This window comes from Strongylocentrotus purpuratus, unplaced genomic scaffold (genome assembly GCF_000002235.5).
Source record: "Strongylocentrotus purpuratus isolate Spur 01 unplaced genomic scaffold, Spur_5.0 spur5_scaffold_13, whole genome shotgun sequence".
Lineage (NCBI taxonomy): Eukaryota > Metazoa > Echinodermata > Echinoidea > Camarodonta > Strongylocentrotidae > Strongylocentrotus > Strongylocentrotus purpuratus.
The window spans coordinates 31,878,439-31,900,615 of NW_022145598.1; the positions used below are offsets into that span (position 1 = coordinate 31,878,439).

The 22,177-nt window shown below is 36.6% G+C and overlaps 2 protein-coding genes across 5 annotated transcripts; one reads left to right on the forward strand and one right to left on the reverse strand.

Annotated features, from left to right (window-relative positions):
- Nucleotides 1–476: 476 nt before the first annotated feature.
- LOC100889514 (acyl-coenzyme A thioesterase 13-like) lies at nt 477–4,082 on the reverse strand. Of its 3 annotated transcripts, none has more exons than XM_030983384.1 (3): nt 4,004–4,082; nt 1,332–1,519; nt 477–644 (listed from the first exon to the last, which is right to left on the reverse strand). In XM_030983384.1, the coding sequence occupies exons 1-3, from the start codon at nt 4,061–4,063 to the stop codon at nt 488–490; spliced, it is 405 nt and encodes a 134-aa protein (XP_030839244.1). In that variant the 5' UTR covers nt 4,064–4,082; the 3' UTR covers nt 477–487. The 3 variants fall into 3 exon arrangements, with proteins under 3 accessions (XP_030839244.1, XP_030839243.1, XP_030839242.1); XM_030983383.1 differs by having other exon boundaries at nt 3,983–4,078; XM_030983382.1 differs by lacking the exon at nt 4,004–4,082 and adding an exon at nt 3,746–3,965.
- Nucleotides 4,065–20,568, forward strand: LOC581623 (glucokinase regulatory protein). 2 transcript variants are annotated; one of them, XM_030983381.1, is made up of 17 exons: nt 4,065–4,136; nt 5,191–5,350; nt 6,017–6,078; nt 6,701–6,769; nt 7,087–7,155; nt 7,647–7,787; nt 8,452–8,505; nt 9,177–9,312; nt 10,177–10,241; nt 11,518–11,643; nt 12,912–13,060; nt 14,449–14,546; nt 15,619–15,686; nt 16,430–16,547; nt 17,134–17,450; nt 18,094–18,265; nt 19,899–20,568. In XM_030983381.1, the coding sequence occupies exons 2-15, from the start codon at nt 5,248–5,250 to the stop codon at nt 17,223–17,225; spliced, it is 1,350 nt and encodes a 449-aa protein (XP_030839241.1). In that variant the 5' UTR covers nt 4,065–4,136; nt 5,191–5,247; the 3' UTR covers nt 17,226–17,450; nt 18,094–18,265; nt 19,899–20,568. The 2 variants fall into 2 exon arrangements, with proteins under 2 accessions (XP_030839241.1, XP_030839239.1); XM_030983379.1 differs by having other exon boundaries at nt 4,072–4,136; nt 5,213–5,350.
- The last annotated feature ends 1,609 nt before the right edge of the window (nt 20,569–22,177 follow it).

Genomic DNA, 22,177 nt, shown 5'->3' on the forward strand with positions numbered 1-22,177 from the left:
AGTGTAAGTTTCGTTAGATTCTGTGAGAATTCATTTTCTTTTTTTACCAGAACTCAAGTTTATCCTTAATTTGCCTGTACAGGAAGATTGTATCTTTCTTTGAGAAGACGTTATGCTGGATGGTCATGCTTCAGTTGAAAGCAATTAGTATTATCTCATGGTATTTGGCCCGGGCCCCCCCCCCCCCACTCTGAGAATGGACGGACCCCATACGTGTTACCAAAATGTCCTTTTCGTAACAAAAGAAAAAGGTCGACCCGTATTGACTTTACACACCGGACTTTTGCTGAAAAGGGGGGGGGGGGGTCGCTTGGAACATGCATATATGCGTACCCTAAATAACACTGAGTGGGGGGCCGGGTATTTGGTCTCATAATTATATAAATTACTATACTAGATAAAATTTATGTATGTATAATTGACTAGATAATACTGAAGTCATCATTATTCCTTTAATTTATCTTATTATCATTTTAATATTTAAAATTCACGAATGTCCTAGATGTTTAATGTGAGTTCCATGTGCAGCAAGGTCTCCTTTTTCATTAAAGATGCGGGCAGTAGTGTATGCTACTGATCTTCCTTTCCTCATAACTTCTCCTTCTAAAGTGACTTTGTCCCCAACCTTCAGAGCTTTCATGTAACTGCAAATGGAAAAAAAGATGATAACAAAGGAGAATAATGCAACATCAGAACTTTCTAGTTTCCTTCAAAAGTAATCGTTGCTATGTTATTACTCTTATTACGAACCCTGCCTCTGGACAAATCTCCTATCCTAAATTTGGTATGCATCTTTATCACGTCACAAAATATACAGACTTTCATTACAATATGAAGAAAAACAAACACTAGCTATTAAAATTAAATTAGACTTCAATAATTTAATAAAAAGTGCTGAACATTTAAAGTTGTCTCCACATGTTACAGTAACAGTCTAACAGACAAAGGGACAGTCCTGTAAATTGGATAGGATTACATGTATAACAAAATACCTCTTATCTATTTCACAGAAAATTCTGTACTTACCAAGGCTCTCCAGTTATTTGGGTAAAAAATGCCTCGACCAGCATCATCCGATTATGTGGAGAGTACGGTTATTGTTTAAAAGCCGTCTGTACTAGTTTGGCTAGGAGGGATTAGACCACCCAGGGTGATCACTGACAGGTGGCTATCTCATCAACTCAGGTCTCAATTGACATAAGAAAAAGAGGATCATCATCATGGGGGCCAATGGTCACCGATTACTTGTTTTTTATACAGAGGGAGCAAGTAGCTCAAGTAGTACAGTGGGCCTTTAAAGGACATGATTATGAACAAAGAAGGCAGCTTACTTTACACTGAGATTAAGGCTGACACCAGGGCGGGAATCTTCTTCATCTACTATGAGGGCTAGAGATGTCATGAAATCAACAGCTGTGGCTGTGAATCCTCCGTGTAGAGTCCCAAAGTGATTGCAGTGCTCAATTTTCACTACATATTCTGCCGTTACTTTGTTTGGAGTTGCAGCAACAAGTTTTAACTAGGAACAAAAAAGGAGATTAATCATTAATATTACACCAACAAAAAATAGAAAAAAAACTTTCCAGCCCCCCCCCCCCTTCTCAAAGCTCAACCTGATTGCCAAACAAAATAGATAACAACATCAAACTACTTCCATCATAATGCTCTAATTTCCATAAACATTCATTGAGGTTAATAATTTTATGCTCAGCCTCTCATCCACACTCCCCCCTCCCCCCCTCAAAAAAGAAGAAATAATAATGATATAGCAAATAAATGAAAAAAATAGAGCCTACCCGACACTAATAAAATATGAAATCAATACTATCGGAGGGGCCAACACTTAGCCTTAGTCACAATTCCAATTGATTTTATAAAAAGTAATTTAAGGAAAACTGCAATTATTCAAATGAATTAGGAATTAAAAAAATGAAAATATCATCAGGAAATAAGAGATTTACAATACTTCAGAATTTTTGAAGATTATACCATAGAAATACTTGTGAAATGAAATTGTGAGTACTTTATTTCATGACCAGTGAATCAGTTTTGTTTTAGAGATGGATACTCCCGGATATTTTCATTTGATAGTTTATTAAAATACATCCTTATATTATTCTTAGGAAAAATAAGACTCTTTGAAACTTTTGTCCGATGTTTCAGGCTTCAACAAAATATTAAAATGACAAAACTTCAACATTCCAAACGCATGTTTTAACCCGTTGACTACTGAATTGTATAGGTCCCATAGGCTTAACACAGGGACCACCAGGTTCCCGTAAGCAAAGGGTTAAAATATTGAGATAGAATTTATCTCACAATTAACATGGGACTGAACACTAGAGAATATACTTCTGACTCTGACTGTGGCTTGCCTTCCATGGCAAACTAGCTATTATTACTAACCATACCTTCAAGGATTTTACAATGTGGAAATAAACATGTATAATCAGTTTAGTCAAGTGGAAACAGCCTTATACATATAAGCGGTGTGGAATCAGTCAGAAAAAATTGATAATGTACAGTATGTAGCTAATAAATATTGGTGTGTACTGCAAGGTTCTGGAGTCATCGAAATGATACAGAATCTTTTTGCATATATTAAATAACAATGAAAATGCTCACAATTATTTTGTACCTATCCCCAGAAGTTGAAGAACTCAACCTTCTCTTTACCTTTACCTTTACCCGAGATTCTGGAAGAATGCTGTGTTCTCAGCAGTCAGGCGCGGGCTTCCAGTTCAATTTCATTTTCTAAAGATTTTAATCTTTAGACTTTGAATTTACTGTTTTAAAATTGATAATAATCGTTACATTGAAGGTTTTCGAGCAAAGAATTCAATCTAACCCTCTTTATGCGACGATACAAATTAAATCAATTTTCAAAATTGATGCACCTTTGCTTTAAAAACCTTTAAATCACAAATTCATAAGGCCATGCATACATATGCACATCCCGCAAACACTAGTCACGTAGAACTTTTGCTTACCGGTACATTTAGGGCATAATGGCCGCTCAAAATGGCCGCTCGGTACATTTTCCCTGACAGTCGAGGCTATTTTTTTTCAAGATGGCCGCCGACAATTTTTTTTTTTTTAAATCAGAAATAGAGCCATTTTAGCAGTGTTCTTTATGTTTTTTTTCTTTCAAAAAAAAAAAAAAAAAAAAAAAAATAACAAATAACAAAAAATAGGAGGCGGCCCCCAAAAAGGAAGTGGGCAGGGACGATCAACATGAAATCAATTTTACATGGCCTTAAGTTTATGGTCTTAAGTAACTTTTTTTGAAGTCTGAACAATTTTCATTTCCATCATAGATCTAGATCTATTTAAGGTACAAAATGGAAATTTATTCTGAAATGTTTGTTGATTTGTGCGTCAGTTATGGCTTACATTCTAACAGTTAGATCTAGGTCTAGAAATCTAGATCTAGATCTAACTGTTAGACCTAACTTTTTGTTAGTCTAGTCTTTAGATCTAGGGTCTAGACTAGATCTAGACTATGTGAGAAGTGCGTCACCTGTTTGAGACATGGCTTGACATGTCTTTGCATTATGTAATATTACGTATTGACTAGCTATTGCCATTGCCATTGAACTTATGCTGCACTTATTTAAGTTAAGTAGGCCCTCTCTCACTAAAATTCGAAACCACTCTAGCGGATCGGCCAATGGCACGTGTTAATTATAATATCACTTCAAATTGACACACACAAATTGTAACGGGTAGGACTACACTTTCTCACCGAAGAAAAAATATTGTCAAATCCCTTCGATTTTGCACAAAACTTCAGGACGTCTGCCGCCCGCTTCATAGATCCGTTTAATGACATCTTTCGCTAGAATATATTATGTCCAATGAGAAAAAGAAATTCAAAGCGAATATGCGTTGAAAACCAATAATTTTAGCATTGACTGTTGCAAGGCCTAACCTTTGCTGCATGCTGGAATGCTGATCAACTAAATTTCGAGAAGAAACTCACATTGGCTTTCCATACACTTACTGTATGCACATTCCGCGTACCGTCAAATGCGACGGAGAAGGGATTTTTCCCCTGATCCATACCGGTATGTGCAATGTCACAACACTACAGCTCGGCCGGAAGAATTCCACGTAAACCCTTCGCATCTCTGCAGGTAGGCCGTGTCATGTAGGTCTAGGTAGCGGATACTAATAGTTTACAAACATTTTAAAAATCCATCGTGCGTGTGCACCTATCGACTTGAGTGTAGAAAACGTATTAAAACGCACTAGACGTCGACCACATGCAGTGACATGGCCATGGCATGCACAGTGGATGGGTCGCCATGTAGGGTGACACAGCTCAGCTCGCTCCGGAGCGGGGAGTTAGGGGGTGGTTCCGAATTCCGGCTCTCGTGGCTCGCGGTGGCTGCTTGGCAAGGATTTGGTTTAACAAAAAATGATTTCTTAATCTTATGTAAAGATTCAAGTCTGAAGATGTTACTTGGCCTGTAATTTTTGTAGTAATTCAATCAATTATTCATACGAATCAATAGTCATACTCGTGGTGGTCAGCTCAGGCACGTAGCCAAAGTTCGATGTTTGGGGGGCACATAGACCTACATCATACATGTAATCGATTGAGGTAAAAAAAAGGGATCTAAAAAAGTTCAACCGATCTTGGACATTTTAGGGAGGCACATGCCCCCCCCCCCCCCCCCCCATGGCTACTTGCCTGCTCATGGTTATAGATCTAGTCTAAATGTTAGTCATATAAACGAAATCAAGATGTCAATTGCCCCAGCCCAATTCATTGCAATCATTAAAATAAGAAGCAATATTCCAATACTTCATCAGGATTAATGGATTTCCCATAATTTTCAGGCTGAATTGTCAATTGATTGTATGGTACTGCTACATGTATTTCCTTGCAATTGGGTGTCATCAATTATCACAAAATTAAAGATGGAGTGAATTCTAGTGAGTTTTTGTACAGTGTGCATGTGATAAAATTTTGAGAACCAATAGTATTGATTCTCAAAATTGTATAATACTGACGATAGAGGTCAGAGGATGTTCATGACACACAGTTATGCTGCTGCTATATGCTGGAGTGCAAAGTCCAACACTGCAACTGCTTCATGTGAGAAAATTTAACTTGAACCTCATTTAGGCTTAGCAATATAGTTCATCTAGGTTCAAGTTCAAAATATTAATAAATGTATATAGATCTCATTGTATCTTGTTACAGATGGTATGATATGGTGACATGTCACAGAGCCAAACATGGATAGCCCAAAGCAAGTCCCGCCTCCTTGGAAAGCAGAACAACCCGTAACGGAGCTCAGCAACAGAAAGAGCAAGAACATTGACACTGCCACCGTACCAGGTAAAAATGTCAGAGTTAAAACTGTTGGAGCTAATAAAGATGCCACAGGGTATTAAAAAAATGTCAGAGGTAAAATTAACAGAGTTAAAATAATGCCACAAGGTAAAATTGTCAAGAGGTGAAAATGTAAGATACCAGAAGTAAAAATTACAAAAAAGTCACTGCTACAGCGGCACAGCCAAGGGTTAATACATACAAACATCTGATTGTTATCAACTATAGTCACACCTACTCAAAGGTCAGGAGTGTGTGGGGCTGAGTAGAGCAATATCACCACTTTCCAAGTATTAGCAACCCCCAACCCCCGATCTATGACTTTGTGTACATGTATTACATTCTTACCTCTGATTGCTGAATAAATTTATTCTCAAGATTCTTTTGGTTTTTGGAATGTTTTGGGATAGTTTTCATTTCTGAGAATCCAAGAATATATAGCGATGCTGTATCCCTTCTCTGCAACTAGTCTCATCATGTCAGTAACCACCCCCCCCCCCCCCCTTGTAAGAGAAAAAACGCTGAATTTAATAAATGATGATGATGATGATAAAATGTAAAAATCGATTTATAAATGCTTGTTTGAATGTCCATTTGCACGGTAGAGCGGATTAGGGATTATATAATCAACAATATATTCTTCATAATGATGCGCCTTGTGTTTTGTTTTAGAAATCATCAATATACTGCATGACTGTGAGGAGGAAATGTTTATTGGTTGGCAAAATTATCAGGTTAGCATGCTTAACAGTAGAGTGAAATAAATATTCATTATATTTTGGAAAATTCTTTGACAAGCCATATAAAGAAAAAAAGTGATCACATTCTATTTGGTGCCTTTTCACTCTTAAAATCTCAAGCAAGGAAAAATAAGATAGTTAAACAAAACCCAATGTCATGGGTTCTTACAATTTTTTGGTTGCCCCCTTTTTTCAAAATTTGCTACCGGTGAAGGAGTAGGCCTGAATAATTTGTAAGCCTGTTTTCTTTTTTTGTATGACTTTTTTTTACTTCCTCAGAGATTGCCACTGTTTTTCTTACCTTATCTTTGTTACTTAAGTATTTTTGCTTTTTCTTCTAATTTAATTCTACGGGTTATAGTCTTCTCTTAATCAGAACACTGTGCGCTTAGAAACATCAGTATTAAGCGCCTAATAAATGTTATGTATTATTATTATTATTAAAATAAAAGGCTTCAAACTTGTTAGAATGAATATTTAATGTTAAATTATTTTAACCTCTATTTTTAATGGCAGCTACCTTCATTTCTTTTATTCATGTGTGTTATATCAACATTTTAGTGTTCTTTATTTTTTCTTCCACTTTGCATTCACTATATATATGTTATTCATTTAGAGATTACACGACAAGGATTTTGTGAAGAAGCTCAGTGAGGTGTCCAAATATGCAGCAGCTCTCATTAAGGTAAGTCATACAAAGTAAAGCGAGAGTAAGGTAACAACAAAACTGTAGTCCATCTTTTCTGTCACCATTTAAATAATATATATCATTCTTGTACAGCGAATATCAAATTATGATATAATGTCTCCATGCGCTTCTGAAGGACTTTGAAAAGTAATTTCGAGTTGATGACATCTCATAACAGATGTAATTGATTTTTCTTGTTTTTGGAAACTACAAACAAATTAAAGTGCCAGATTATTGTATGCTTTTATCTACGAGTTGTTCAGGATTACTTTTTAAAATCTCACATGTCTCTTTTCCTCTTCTTTTTCATTCAGAATTCAGCTGATAGTGCCATCATCCTGAGTGGCTGTGGAACTTCAGGAAGAATCGCCTTCTTTATTGCTGTAAGTGCAATAGACTTCTAGTATCTTTTTTATCATTAAAAAAAAAATTAAACAGCGTAACTCTGCCAGTATCAAAACTGTTTTACTGAGAGACCCTGTACAAATTATAGGTTACAAATACAGATTAGATTGAACAAAGTTAAAATACATATGTACCATATCATGAATTATTTGTTTTTATTTATTTTATACACCATGATATAAACATGAAAAAAAAAATGTTATTGTTGATAATGGGATTATTTGATTTCTTGTAAACAGGATAATACAAATAACCTTAACTCATTATTTCTCCATAATTCCAAAAGCGAAGACCAATTTGGTGTTCTGATAGACCCCAAAATGTACTTTGAGCAGTTCGTATTTAAAATGAAGATTGCCAAAGCTGTTGTCTTGTTAAACTTGAAGGTTTTTTTTGTCTTGAAAATTTTACATGTTTGCATTCCAAGGTTTAATACCCCCCCCCCCTGTATTATTATCTTTTTATGCAGACCAAGATGAACAGCCTGCTGAAGGAAAGGGGATTTCCCCAGTGCTTTGATTACATCATCGCTGGTGGTGACAGGGCTTTGACGCATTCTGTTGAAGCATTTGAAGATAGTCCAGAGGCAGGCAAGGATGAACTAATCAAGGTTAGAACGTCAGAGTCATTAGGCCTGTCTCCATCAGCTCAAGTTTGCCAAATAACCCGCTATTTTATAACTATCCTGATCGCAAATTAATCAGTTAATATGTGACTTCATCAGCCCGCAGTTGCAATTAGCGGGAGATTTGGTCGAGAAAATATGCTGAGAAATGTTGGTCTTGTTTCCAAAATATCCCGCTATATAGGAAATAGCGGGCTAATTCCCGCCCGTCCGAGCTAGTTTGTAATGAGCCTATCAGTCTGGTGAAGACGCAATTTCGGGCTTCGGGATAATATCCAGAGTCTAAAAATAGCAGGATATTTGGCAAACTCAAGCTCATGAAGACAGGCCTTTTGTCTTATATTATTACAAAGCTACTAAACAGCTTAGATAAATCACTTGCAAGTCACAGACAAAATTATTCTGCATCAGCATCTCAGAGTTTGTGTGCCTGTCATTTGCAAAAAAGTATCTGTATTCTAAAATGTTATTCCTATTCAGCGATTTAGACTCTTGGTAGCTAAAAGTTGAGTCTAGTAATGATACATGCATGTACTTTGCTTAACAAACAAGAGAATTTGTTATAAACATTGTAGCTCTTATTATAAACTGTTAGTATTTGTTCTATATGAGGTACATGTTCATGTATGTGCTTTCATTTGATCTGCAGGTCTCTAAAGGAAAGAGGAAAATTCTTTTCATTGGAATTTCATGTGGGCTCTCAGTAAGTATGTTGGATGTCTGTATCAACATTTTCTTCAGGCCACTCACTTTTAAGTTTAGAATTAGGGTTGTAAAGGCTTCCAAGCTTCATTGTAACATTTTCTCTCCCCCTTCCCCCTTTCTACTCATGAGCAGTTGCCCTGTAACATTGTGAATGTATGGTTTTACAAGAGGTTTACTTTCCAACATGTAAAGTATTACTGCTATTTCAAAGGTCTAGTATAGGTGTGCCTACTTGAGTCTATGTGTACAGAAGAGAGAAAAGTCTTTGAACATTTCATGGCTTGGTGGTAGAGAAGTAACAGGAGGTCCAGGGTCCAAAACCAAGTCAATGAGCTTGTGTCCTGTGACAGGCATTAATTCTCTTTACTATAAGTCCCTCAGAGAGAGCTTCAAGCTGTCTGTCCCCTGGTTGCGTAATATGCTTTCTTAGCAGTCAGGTAAAACAATCATCAACCATCAACCAATTGTTATTATTTATTTGACAAAATTGTATGCTCTTTCTTGTTAACCTTTCTCCTAGTAACATTTACTTTTATCTTTCAATTAATATCATTTTCCTTCTTGAGTGTCGTTTTCCTCTTATATCCTATTGCACTTCCCCTGTTTTAATAATATGATTTTATACTCCCAAATTCATTTTGATTTGGTTTGATGTGTATTTTGCTTCAGGCTCCATTCATAGCTGGTCAGCTGCATCACTGCATGTCTCACCTCGATACCTTCCTACCCATCTTACTGGGCTTCAATACTATACACATGATCAGAGATAGGACCATAGAGGGATGGGATCACACCCTTCTAACAGGTTCAGATTTTCTATCTATTCATACCTATTTTTTTTTCTCATTTTTTACGATTTTTTAAAACAATGTTTTAAAATTTTATGAGGACACCCTAGATGCAATAGATTCACATTCATATATTAGACCAACCCTGATTCTTAAATTTATCCTAGTGCTTACCAAGCCTGATAAATTTTGAAGAATATTTGTTTCTCCCCCCAAATGGATAGTCTCTTAGATCGAAGTAAATCCGGTTTAAAGTGGGAGGGGGGGGGGTGTGAGGTGCTGCTTTTGTCATGACTTGATTGAATGCCTCGCGCAAACCCTCAGATTTCTGAAACTTTTTAAAAATAAATAAATCGTTTTTTTTTTTAACTCTCACTATCACCCCTGCTGCTAACCCAAACCTGATTCTAATCCTATCCCTTATCCAAGTTCTAACCCTAACCCCCACCCTGATCTTAATCCTTACCCTAACCCAGATCATAATTCTAATCCTATAACCCTGATCCTAAGCCTAACTTAGTACTGATATATGGTGAAAAATTCAGCAGTTAAGTCTGTATTCAACTCCTGTTGAATTTTGTTAAATTTTCCACAAATTTTTGTTTTCAGTGTGCAGGATTCAGCTAGAGTGAAAATCACTGGAAACAGTGAATCATTGAATATTCAGTACTCAGTACTCAATGATGGTTATAACAAGTCCATAGTAGAATAAAGATGAATTATATTTCACTATGCTAATTTACTTTAAAACTGTCTTTTTAACAGTAAACCAAAAATTCAAAGGTATATGGTTTCATTCAAACTATGGTTTTGTAAATGCACTTTAACATTAAAATTTTGTATGTAATCACTTCTTCCTTTTTTTCATATTTTCTTTATAGTAACTAAACATTTGATGCTTCTGGAGAGTAGTGGCCAAGGTTATATTCTGAATCCAATTGTGGGGGTAGGTTTTATATTTCATAAGGTACAGTTTATATGAATGCTAGGTCAAGACCATTGTTATACAGTTGATAGAAATGCTTTCAATTGATAAGTTGCTTTCAATTTGCATAGCTCAAGTATTGCAACAGCAAAGTATTGTTCTCTTATTAGTATAATTAATTAGAATTGTGCATGCTGCCCTCAATTATGCATTGCATGTTTTGTTTTGTTCTTTCTGTAGGAATTTCTCAATATGAAACAGAAATGATAATGATCTCAGTGCCACATTGATGATAATAATATTTAAACATTTGTGTATATTTCAACACATACCCGGTAGGTATAATTGCATGTCTTTATGCGCTGGATCACACATATTTGTTATGTATTTTACTTTGAATTATAATGGAAAAATAAATGAAACGAAATGCATGGCGATAAGAGTTATTAAATGTAAACAAAATGAATTAAAATACCAACGTTAACAATACCAGCTTCAACATCTGCCCTGACCATATTAGCTCTTTGCTTTATTCGTCATTGATCTATTGTTGGGTTGCAAATTGGTGTTTGTTTTGGTTTCACATGAGAGCAAGCTATGTATTCTGTGGTTTGAGAGTTGAAACTAGAAATTCAAAGAGTGTATGACGTTGACAAAAAGAGGAAATACTGCTCCATCATGTGTTGAATTTAGAGTGTATTCATTAGGAAAATGCAATACACATGGTACATGAGTATTTTGAATTTAAAAAATCATAATTAGTATTATAATGAATATGAAGGAAAAAATATGTAAGAATAGACAATTGAAAATGTTCATTATTTGAAGTAAATGCAAATCTTCAGAAAATTTGTTACACGTCAGGTTGATTGTACAATTACAGGCCTGATAAAAACCTGATTTAAATTGGTTTCCCGATTTTTAAAAAAAATTTCTGATTTGTTTTCTTCCCGATATAACAACAAAACAAAAATCCAGATTTTTTTTTTTTTTTTTTTTTTTTTTTTTTTACCAATTTTTTTTTTCTTCCCTATTTTCCTGATTTTCCCGATTTCCCTCTTATTTTCTCTATTCTTCCCTATTTTGCCCTATTTTCCCCCCAATTTTCGTACTCGAAAGGGGGGAATGTTATTAGATGCCATTTTTTCCCCAAAATTCTCTTCTTTCTTTTTTTTACTCAAGGGCGGCATGGTTGAGGGGGAAAACAATAAACCTACTTTTTTTTTGGTGCTCACTATCACCCCTGAATTAGTAGAATATGTTTAATACATACTGTATCCTTACTGCTTCGTTTTAGCCGGAAGCCATTACAGGTTCTTCTAGGATGAAAGGGGGCGGAGCAACAAAGTTGATCCTAGAGACGTGTTTCCTTACTGCTCTTTCATATCTCAGCGTCTCCTCTGATCCCAAAGACAACGATGAGGTACGGTACCATTTTCTTTCAGTTCCGTACTCTTTGAATTCATTTTTAATGATAATAATTGTATTAGTGGAGTCTAGTATAGCAATCATGTCTGGCACAGCTGCCGTTATAGTGCTCAAGCATTTTCAAGAATTAATTCCTGCCAGGTACCCATTATACCTCACCTGGATGGAGTGTAGCAAACATAGACATAATGTCTTGTACAGTTCTGCAACGGGGATTTGAACCCCGCACCTTGTGGTTCACTAGAGAATTACCCACAGGACCGCAACACCTCTAATAAAACACAGATAAGTGAGTAGGCTCAGAAACTAAATTGTTGCATCCAGCAATTTTTTTTTTCTTCGTCCCCTCTTGTCAATCATTTACATGAAGTAAACAGTGGCATATGTCAACCGTTCTAAACCCTTGTTTGCACATTGCACAATAAAACTAAATTAATCGAAAGACCCTGCAGCAAAATTAAAATGACGTTTGCATGGTGCGCTCCACATTTTTGTATCTTTTAACACAAGGATAAGTACCGGTATTCATGACTCAGTGCATTTGATGCACATTGCTGCGTTTGCTTTCTCCCCTACATGGCACTCATTCTCATGTCAGAGTTTTTTTTTTTGCTGTTTATTTATTTTTATTTTTTAATTGCAGATTTATACTACCCGTATTGCATTTTTTCAATGATTACAAATTCAAGTTCAGCAAAATATTAACATTGATTGGAAGGCTGATTCACCATATAGCAATCATGGTGTCAATATGTGTGAGCCACTTTGGGGAAATTATGTACTGTATGCATGGGCAGATAAAAAGTCATTTGTACCAAAATTGTGATTCTAAATTTAAAACACATCGAGTAGACTGCTGGTTCATGAAAGTTATGTTATCATGCACAGGTGGTACATTTATGTTACACATGTGGAAGTATACTTTTCAAGAAGGCAAATAAAAGGTCTCTATGAAGCACCTTCATATCTTTGGCAGTCATTATTCTAAAATGCACAAAGTGAGAATTACCCATGTTGAAAGGATCTGTGGATATTTGGGGGTCCTATTTGTGCAATTACTATGTCCGAAGTGGCTTATTGGCATAAATATTCACGATTAAATGCTGAGCGCTGTTAATAAAATACAACAATCAACAACATGATTCAGCACTATTTCACTGGAAGCTTGTAATATTATGATACCTCGAGCTTCATATCAGTGATGATCAACGTTGACAATAATTTTATAGCATCTCAAGTTTTATTTGACACATTCTACATCAGATAAATGCAGACAAGGATGCAGCAAATGATTCCAGCAAACAAGAAAAACTGATCACCAGTCTCTTTGAGTGCTACAAACAGGTTTGGGAGACTTCTTATCCAACGTCCAAGGAACAACTCTCAAAGCTAATTGAACAAGCTGGAAAGAGGTGCGTGTCATAATAGTTAGAAGCTCATAGATTGTCTGATATGGGAGACGACATTTGGACACTGTCTCCATTGCCAGAATTGGTTAACACACTTGGGGGACAGTCTCCCATAGCTCACTCGTAAAATTTAGGAAGTGCCTCTGAGTCTCAGACTATGATGTACTTATAGTTGCAGAGGGGCCCTCATGTTTTAATATTTGTGTCTGTGTGTGTGCATTTCATCAAAAAAAGCACTCAGATAATAACAATTTAAAAGAGGCATTATCTTTTTTGACTACCGTATATCGACATTTGAAAAGAAAATAATAATCTACTTAATTTGTCACTTAAAGAAGCGTAAAAGAGATCTATGCACAATTATCTCACAATGTATTAAAACATCGTTTGACTGCCAGAGAACAGTGCATTAATATCTGGTGTTGTTTCTTTTTCTTTTTTCTTTTAGAATTTGTTATTCTGGTAGGGTCGGGCTTGCTTTCGTTACTACTTCGTCTTTCTCCGATATAAGTGTGCACCATCACTAAATCTACACGAATCACAACTTTTGGGTCACTTGAAAATGACATATTCACAGACAACTCACCCGTTTGTCCTGTTTTTGCACAAAAATATTATAAATTTCTGTTTCTTTCACACGCACCTTCTCCCTTGGGGCACTAATCAAATTATATTGTATTATTAAAGGTTCTCTAAACCGAAAATAGCCTCTTGTGTCATAGATTTTAACAAATTAAAATTTTAACCATTTAATGAGGTTGTTGGAACAAGTGGGAAAGTTGTCTGGCACCCTGTCATACTGATTTACCGATGTAGCCAATTTGAAGTGCCATGCGTATAGCGATTTTAAAGGGATCCGGTAACTTTGTCTCAGATTCTGAAATAAAATTCTGGATTTAGCTCATGATGCAATGATAATTATAAACCTTTAGGTCAGTCAGGAACCCCATGACTTTTACAAGCCGATCGCCTGTCTGATTATCAAGATATTTATGATTGGAATTACAAATTTTGAAAACCGTTCGCCTGACGGTTTTCATAACACTACAGTCTATTGGGGAAAACGAGTATGGTAAAACCGGTCACTCAAAGATTTTTACTTTTTTGAGGCACTTCTTGATCATTTTGAAGCGCAATTTTTTTAGGGCTTCAATATTACACCATATCACAGACACTGATAACACGTAGAGCCGTGTATCTCAGATTTAACAATGTTAAACGATCCCTTTAAAGATATTAAAGAAATGTGTAACTTTCTCACATTTTGTTCAAACTGTCACCAGTCTGCTTCTCTTTCTTTTAGAGTAGTTTAACACTAAGGTAGTACTTCCCTTTAACAATCTATGTTTTTCTTCACTTTTTTGTTGTTGTCTTTCTCCCGCACCTCCTAGCCTACTTGACAATGGTCATGTGTACTATGCTGGCTGGGATACCTGGGGTCTTCTAGGACTGATTGATGCCTCTGAGTGCCCTCCTACATTCGGATCTGGTAAGTAATGTAGAAAGTTGATTTTAAAGGGATTGTTCAACAATGTTAAATCTGAGATACACGGTCCTACATGTTACCAGTGTCTGTGCTATGGTGTAATATTGAAGCCCTAAAAAAATTGCGCTTCAAAATTATCAAGAAGTGCCTCAAAAAAGTAAAAATCTTTGAGTGACCGGTTTTACCATACTCGTTTTCCCCAATACACTGTAGTGTTATGAAAACCGTTCGGCGAACGGTTTTCAAAATTTGTAATTCCAATCATTAATATCTTGATAATCAGACAGGGGATCGGCTTGTAAAAGTCATGGAGTTCCTGACTGACCTAAAGGTTTATAATTATCATTGCAGCATGAGCTAAATCAAGGATTATTTCTTAAGGATCTAAGACAAAGTTACTGGTTCCCTTTAAATGGTGTATTACTCGGGGGAGGAGTGGGGGAAGAGGGGGGGGGGGGGGGAAGGGGGGGGGGGGGGGGGGGGGGGGGGGGGGGGGGGAGGGGGAGGGGGAGGGGGGAGGGGGGGGGGTAGGAGTCTGAATATACTGTGCATTGTATACTATTTATACTCAGGGTTCCCATGGTCATTGAGAAATAAATTCTTTTGGAGAGTCCACAAGTCATGGAAAAATCTAGAAAGTCCCAGAGTCCCTGGAAATTAATCATGGATGTGGGCTGTGTGTGGCTATGGCAGCCCTCAGTTTGAACTAACAATGGGCATGGTATCTGAGCACTGCTTGGATGCCGCAACCAATACCAAAATGGCATTTATCTGATTATGGAATAAAGCAAAAATGGCCGGGTCATGAAAAGTAGTGGTATTTGGTTCTCGAATTTTTGTTGGAACCCTGATACTGTTCATGGTATGGTGACTAATAATAATAATAAATTACAGTATTAATCTATATCAGCTTGCTTCAAATCCGACAAAGAACAGATTTACTTTACGATTAATACCATTTGCACAACTGATTGTTTCAGATATCGCAATTAATGAATTACTTAATCCAGATGTAGTATGTAGTATAAACGTTTGTGATTAAAATCATTTAATGTCAGATGTTTCTGGTCAACAGATTTTGATGATATCAGAGGGTTTTTGAAAGGAGGCCTTGCACCACTGGAGTCTTTCCCTCAGACTATGGTGAGATGCTCCGTTTTAACTTATTATTATTTTGCCATCTCAGATGTTAAAGGGACTGTTTCTTTTCAGTATGCCTTTGCTATATAGAATATGGGAATTCTCCTTGTAAACACAACTTTTTAAATGTTTTTATTACTGATTAAATACCTAAAGTAAAATAAAATTCCTTTGCTTTATGTATTACATATACATGTTTGTAACACCTACTTATAAAATATTGGAAAGGAAACTACACGACTGATCTCATAATGCTGCATGTTAGATGCAATGTTGACAAATGTTTTGAGAATCTGCGTTTCACAAAGCTAATTCTTCTCTCCCATACTGAAATTAAAGAACTTAACCCTTCCCCTACGGGAACTGGGTTATCCCTGTACTTAGCCAATGGAAATGACATATTTCAGTAGTCAAAGGGTTCAAGTGGGTGGGTCGGCAGTTTCCATGTGCAAAAGGTCGTAATTCGCTGACACCAGACTTAGTGGATATACCATTAATGTGTGTACAATTCTGCACACAGCAAAATCGTACTCAACTCAACAAATACCCCCATCGTCTCTCAGAGAGTCTTTGGGTGGTACAAATGTCAGATAAGGACTTTACCATATGGGGAAAAGACAAAGCGTTACGTAAAGCTTGTTATTTATGAAACTGAAGGCTAATCCAAAGGTGTCAAATTCTTCATGAGACTCCACATTTATGTGTCTTTAACTAAACATGTGATCTATGTTTGTTTTTATTTGAAGAACACTGCCGTAGGTCAGGACCCTTTAGAAGATGAAACATCTCTGGAATTCTTCAAGAAATCTGTCCTACCGTCCATCACTGCTAAAGATACCGTTGTATTCCTTGTGCCTTCAAATGGTAAGACCATTTTTATAGGCTTTGTTATTTGTATTTTAAAAAAAATGAATACTGATTGCTGCATGATGTTAATAAATATATTTTTTCAATCGGAGCAATTAGTAAAAAAAAAAGATTTAATGGAAAACATTTTTGTTGGAAGCTGGTATAAAATAAAGCTCATGAAAATCAGTGTAATTGATAAATGTGTAGCAAAAATTGATACATTTACTTTATAATCTATGTAATCACATAGAAGAAAAGGTATCATAGCCTTTCTCAGAAGTGACCAATATTTTTTTGCTCACCACATGAACTTTAGTATAAACATGAATAGATTTATTGTGTATTATATTTATGATGAGTACTGGACTCACGCAAGGCCATAGTGTCCTTTGTCAAACGAAAAGGATGTCAATTTTCTCAATGTATATATATATCTTCCTGAAAATAAGGATTTGAAAAATACATATAAAAGTAGGTATACTGCAGACCATAATAATAGTGTCATAGGATATTGAAACATAAATAAAAATAGGGTATTGAAAAATAAAAGTAAACCAAATGTAAAACCAATTCAAGACACTTTTATTCATATATTTCCCAGATGCAAATATTTACCATGAACTGAACATCCTACTGAAATCAGTGATGCAGAAAACTCAGCACATAGGCATGATCTCATCACCCCGTGGATGAAACACAACTTGACCTCAAAAGTTGCACTGTCGTTCCTCTCGGACACCTAAAAGAGGAGATGATCAACAAGATACAAGATGGCGGACTGGACAGTGAGCTTGGGAATGTAGTGGTGAAGAGTGTTAGTGAGTTAGCTCTGAAGTCGGCTCTCAATGCTATCAGTACCGGTGCTCACATCGCCAAAGGGAAGGTCTACCAGAACTTCATGGTTGACTTGAGACTCAGGTAAAATTAAAGATAACATTTTGCAATGTTGCAATGTTGCAATTTATGATTGCTGATGTAAAACGTATGAGGACTGTGTGCATATGCTATAGTCTACACACATAATAATAATAATAATAATATTTAATTTTTTATTTTTAAATGTCTCTAAGCGCTTTACAAATATACTATTACCCCGGTCATGATGTCTCTAAGTAAAGCGCTGAGTATTAATGTGCCGGGAGCAATCGATCAGGTTTGAAGTGTCATAGTGTAGGGGAGTATATAGGCGTAACCTAGCATTCCTTGCAGATATTTAAACTACAATTCACAAGAAATCATGGATAGCATACCACATGATCTTGCACGTACATGTTCAGTTAACAACCAAATTATTCATACCACTTCTAAATCTGATGTTTTTCTTGTATTTTGTAACTCAAGAAGGAAAGGTGGACTGGTTGAACTAGGGCCTTTGTTGAAGGGTATGGATTATTTAGTTATTAACTGTATATGTTTTGAGTTAAGAATGACATGAGACTATAATTAACATGTTTCTTTCCAATATCCTTTTTGCTACCAATCCTCAACATCATCTGTAAAGCAAAGTATATTTTGTCACTTAAAACATTCTTGTATGGCTTTATCTTGATCTATCTCCCAGTAATTCCAAGCTGCTGGAGAGAGGCATCGGGATCGTCTCAAGGTGCGCAGAGTGTTCCACAGAGATTGCCAGAGATGCTGTGATGAGAGCCATCTACCGTACTGATGACATTGCTTCCTTCAGAGACACGCCCGTCTCATCTATCATACAGACTGCTGGGAATGTAGAGAGGGTAAGTCTAGCCATCCTGAAGAATGATTAAGTCTCGTTCAGATATGATGCAGTAAACTATGGTGTCTTTTTTAAAGACCGTCAACACTACTGGGCCAGAAGGGATTAGAACACACAGCGAGGTCACTGACAGGTGGCTATCTCATTAACTCAGCTCTCAACTAACATAAGAAAAAGAGGATCATGGGGGACCAACAGGCACCGATTGGGGAAGTTTTCAATACAGAGGGAGCAAGTAGCTACAAGTAGGACAGTGGGAGCTTTAAACTATATGACACAAGTGTTATATTTTTCACATTTCTGTGTCTTAAACACAGAGCGCAGTGAATGCATGTTTTACGAAACAAAAATTAAACTTGGTTTTACCACTTCATATTTGAACAAGCTTTCAGGAAGACAAACATGTACATGTGGGTGTTTTTTTAATTAGAGACAGTGCTATATGTTTCACATTTCTGTGTCTTAAACACAGAGCGCAGTGATTTTGTGTAGAACTTTTGTTGCGCTTAGTTGCCATTCATTTGATTACGTGTTATACACACAAAAGTAGGCCACGGTTTATTGCTTCATATCTCCAAAAGCCTTTAGGAAAGATAAACATGGACATGTAGGCCCTGTTTTGAAGAAGGAACATTAGCACATTGCCTGATGAAATGCTTTTATATGGTGAATGACAAATTAGTACAATAATGATGATACTGTTGTTACTCGGTAGGCCATCTATTATTGTAGGGGATAAAAATAATGAAAATGTAATATTGATGATAATGATAATAATCTCAATAATGATGATGATATATGAAGGTGATGATAATACTAAAATATTAATCATGATATCAGCTGCCTGACAGCATAGAGTGTTCTTATTTTCTCCTCTCACTAGTCTAATCATCTTAAGGCCCGGTCCCACTGCACTGACGGATGCAAAGAGGATGTAAAACATAAACAAATATTGCCATCTGTTGGAAAACGCTATGCATACATGTTTCATACGCTCTATCAATCAAGCGTCCGTCCACTGTGATTTCATCCGTGCAAAAAGTTTTGAGCTGCACAAAACTTTTAGAACGAATGAACTTCCGCCGTGTACGATGTAAATCTGCGACAGATACGAGCAACAAACGTTCTATGTCCGTTATCATCCGTTAAACGTCCGCTGTATCCTCTCTGCATCCTCTGGGCATCCTCGCAACTCACATCCGCTGCAGCTGAAAACGGAAAGAGGGAGGAAAGATAAGGTACATGGAACGTCTATACATCGTTAGTAGCACGGAAATAGAGAGGATGTAAGCGTATGCATCTCGTATATAAAGTATTTAAAGCTGTCATCCACTTCCATCCGCTTTCATCCGCTAGGCTTCCGATGAACATCCGTTTAACATCCCCGCTACATACTACCCATGTCCGTTATTTTCCGTTCTGTTTTCTCAAATTTTCGCAAATTTTGTCCATTTCTGGAGTGGATGAAAACGGATGGAGCCACCCGCGAAATTTTGCTTCTCCACTGTTTCCTTTATGCATACGTTTTGTGTCCATCGGCCAGTGGGACCGGGCCATTACCCCGACCCCGCTCTCTCTCTATCTTTCTAATTTTTTTCTCTCTCTGTCTCTATGTCCATCCTTCATCCCTTCAGGTTGTACCCATAGCCATCATCCTTGCCATCAAAGGATGTACAGTGCGAGAGGCTCTGGATCACCAAGAGAGGGCGCCAGTCATCAGAACCTCACTCCTCAATCTCCTTCAACCTCCGTCAACAATAAGCTAAGCGTTTTTAATGTTGTTATGCATGTCAGCTCTATAAACAAGTACATGTAGAGTAGAAATGTTATCAATGATACAGATAAAAGTCTATACTAATATGACTATATAGTTTCTAATGGAGCTGTAACTACCCATGTAAAACGAAAATCGTTTAATGACTTGTGAGTTTGCAATATATTGATGGGGTGGAGAAAAAAAGTTTGTGCTACTGACAAGTCAATGCATGAGCTGCAAATGTATACAGAGACTTCATACACTCAAGTTGTAGTTAAGCAGTTTTTGATAGTGCCTGTCTTGAGGCAGTCATTATTTTTATAATGAATTGGTGACTTTAGAGGTCTGTTTCACATATAGTTGTGAAGAATAACCAAAAAGAATAACAGTAATCCCTCGTTCAGATATGATGCTGCAAAAATGTGGCGTTTTTTTTATGTGTCAGGTTGAATGCGCGTCTCCTTTATGTATGTTGAAACACAGAACCCAATGATATGCACAGCAGCTTTGATGCCTGCAGTTGCTAACCATTTACTCATAAAAAACTAAGGCAAGGTTTTTTGGGTAGGGTTACCCTGCAGATCTGAACGAGCCTCTGATGGTACAGTATTTCTTGTGTGGGAGATGTTACATATGCATAAGCATGTAGTTGCTTGCCAGTAATGTATAAAGTGATAAGATGATTTTTGTTCTTTTTCTTTTTTTTATGAATATGTATAAGTGTAACTTTATCATACTGGTGTGCAGTTCGATAATCAGGAAAGATTTCAACTATGCAGAATTTCATATCTGGTACAATAATGGCAGCTACCTCTGAATAGTTTGATAGATTATGTATTCAGAAAATGCAGAAAAAATACTTTTTTATCACAATTTAGAAGTAAGAAATATTTTGATATATTATGATTCATGCCTTATTGTTCTGAAAATGCAAATGATGAATGCATTGTAATCAAAGTGCAATACAAAATGAGTTTTTATCTGCCATTCCAAGTTTCACAATCGTCCTTTCTGATCAAGTGCTTGCTACAGTACACGCCCGAAATCTCTGCAACACATTTATACGATTAAAAATGTACACCATTCAATTGCTGGTGTAACAATTTTTTTGTACACCATTCGTCTTTTGCCAATTAAGCGAAATCTGAATCGTGTAATCGTGGCATCGATTGCGTAGTTCATGACAATGATACTGTATTGTTATGTTTTCAATAAACACAGACCATAATGAAATGTAGAGGTGTCGTGGACGAGTGGATATGTCACCGGACTGTGGATCACAAAGTCCGCGGTTCAAGTCCCACCGCGGCACTAATGTCCTTTGGCAAGATATTGACCTACATTTGCCACTCTCCACCCAGGTGTGAAATGGGTACCCAGTAGGCTGCGAAAGCTAATGTGCTTAGATTAGCAAGTGTGCGCTTGTAAAAATGACGCCTGGCTGGAATGCTCCCCAGGGAGTGGAGAATGTGCATACATTGTGTGCGGGTAAGCCTGAATCCGATGACCGGGGTAATGATATTTATATATCTGTAAAGCGCTTTGAGATGGCCTTCGGTCCTGAAAAGCGCTATACAAGAACTAGCTATTATTATTATTATTATTAATGTGTAAGAAACCATCTCCTGTCGGCAATTAAATGTTTTGATTGCAGGATTAATAAAAGCTTGTCATTGTTCTTAACTCCTCTGCCCCAAAGAGAAACTAAGCACACAAATGGGTCTTTAATCCTGTAAATTTACATGATTACAAGGTTACACGTTTGTTGCATCAGGTTAAATCATCCAACCAATGCACTTAACTATTTACACAATTCAGAGCGACAGCCTTTAATCTCTGTATGGAACTCATTACTTGCCCATGCTGTAGGAAACATTTCAGATAGAGTTCTTCAAAGTTTCCTGTGCAGTATACTTGGATGACTCCTTGATGTAACACTATTTTTTTTTTTTGCTTTCATTTTATGTTTGTAGTAGATTGTTCCTTTGTATTTCCTGTTTTGTAATCATTATTGTAGTTATTCTGAGATGCAATGAACTACTTGATTGGGCTGCCAGAGCTCACAGTGAGAGTCTGCTTTTTCAGCAATTTTTTGCAAGATGTTTGATGATGCTAAATTGTTCACATTTTGTAATTTATATCTGGAAGTGCTTGTGT

Bases quoted from the DNA above. Each gene is read 5' to 3' on its own strand.
- LOC100889514 (XM_030983382.1), bottom strand. From the start codon at position 3,832: ATGTCATTAAACGGATCTATGAAGCGGGCGGCAGACGTCCTGAAGTTT. The intron at 1,520-3,745 runs GTGAGAAAGTGT...TTTTGTTCCTAG, and splicing joins TTGACAATATTTTTTCTTCG to TTAAAACTTGTTGCTGCAAC. The intron at 645-1,331 runs GTAAGCTGCCTT...TTCCATTTGCAG, and splicing joins AGCCTTAATCTCAGTGTAAA to TTACATGAAAGCTCTGAAGG.
- LOC581623 (XM_030983381.1), top strand. From the start codon at position 5,248: ATGGATAGCCCAAAGCAAGTCCCGCCTCCTTGGAAAGCAGAACAACCC. The intron at 6,079-6,700 runs GTTAGCATGCTT...TTATTCATTTAG, and splicing joins TTGGTTGGCAAAATTATCAG to AGATTACACGACAAGGATTT. The intron at 11,644-12,911 runs GTACGGTACCAT...ATTCTACATCAG, and splicing joins ATCCCAAAGACAACGATGAG to ATAAATGCAGACAAGGATGC.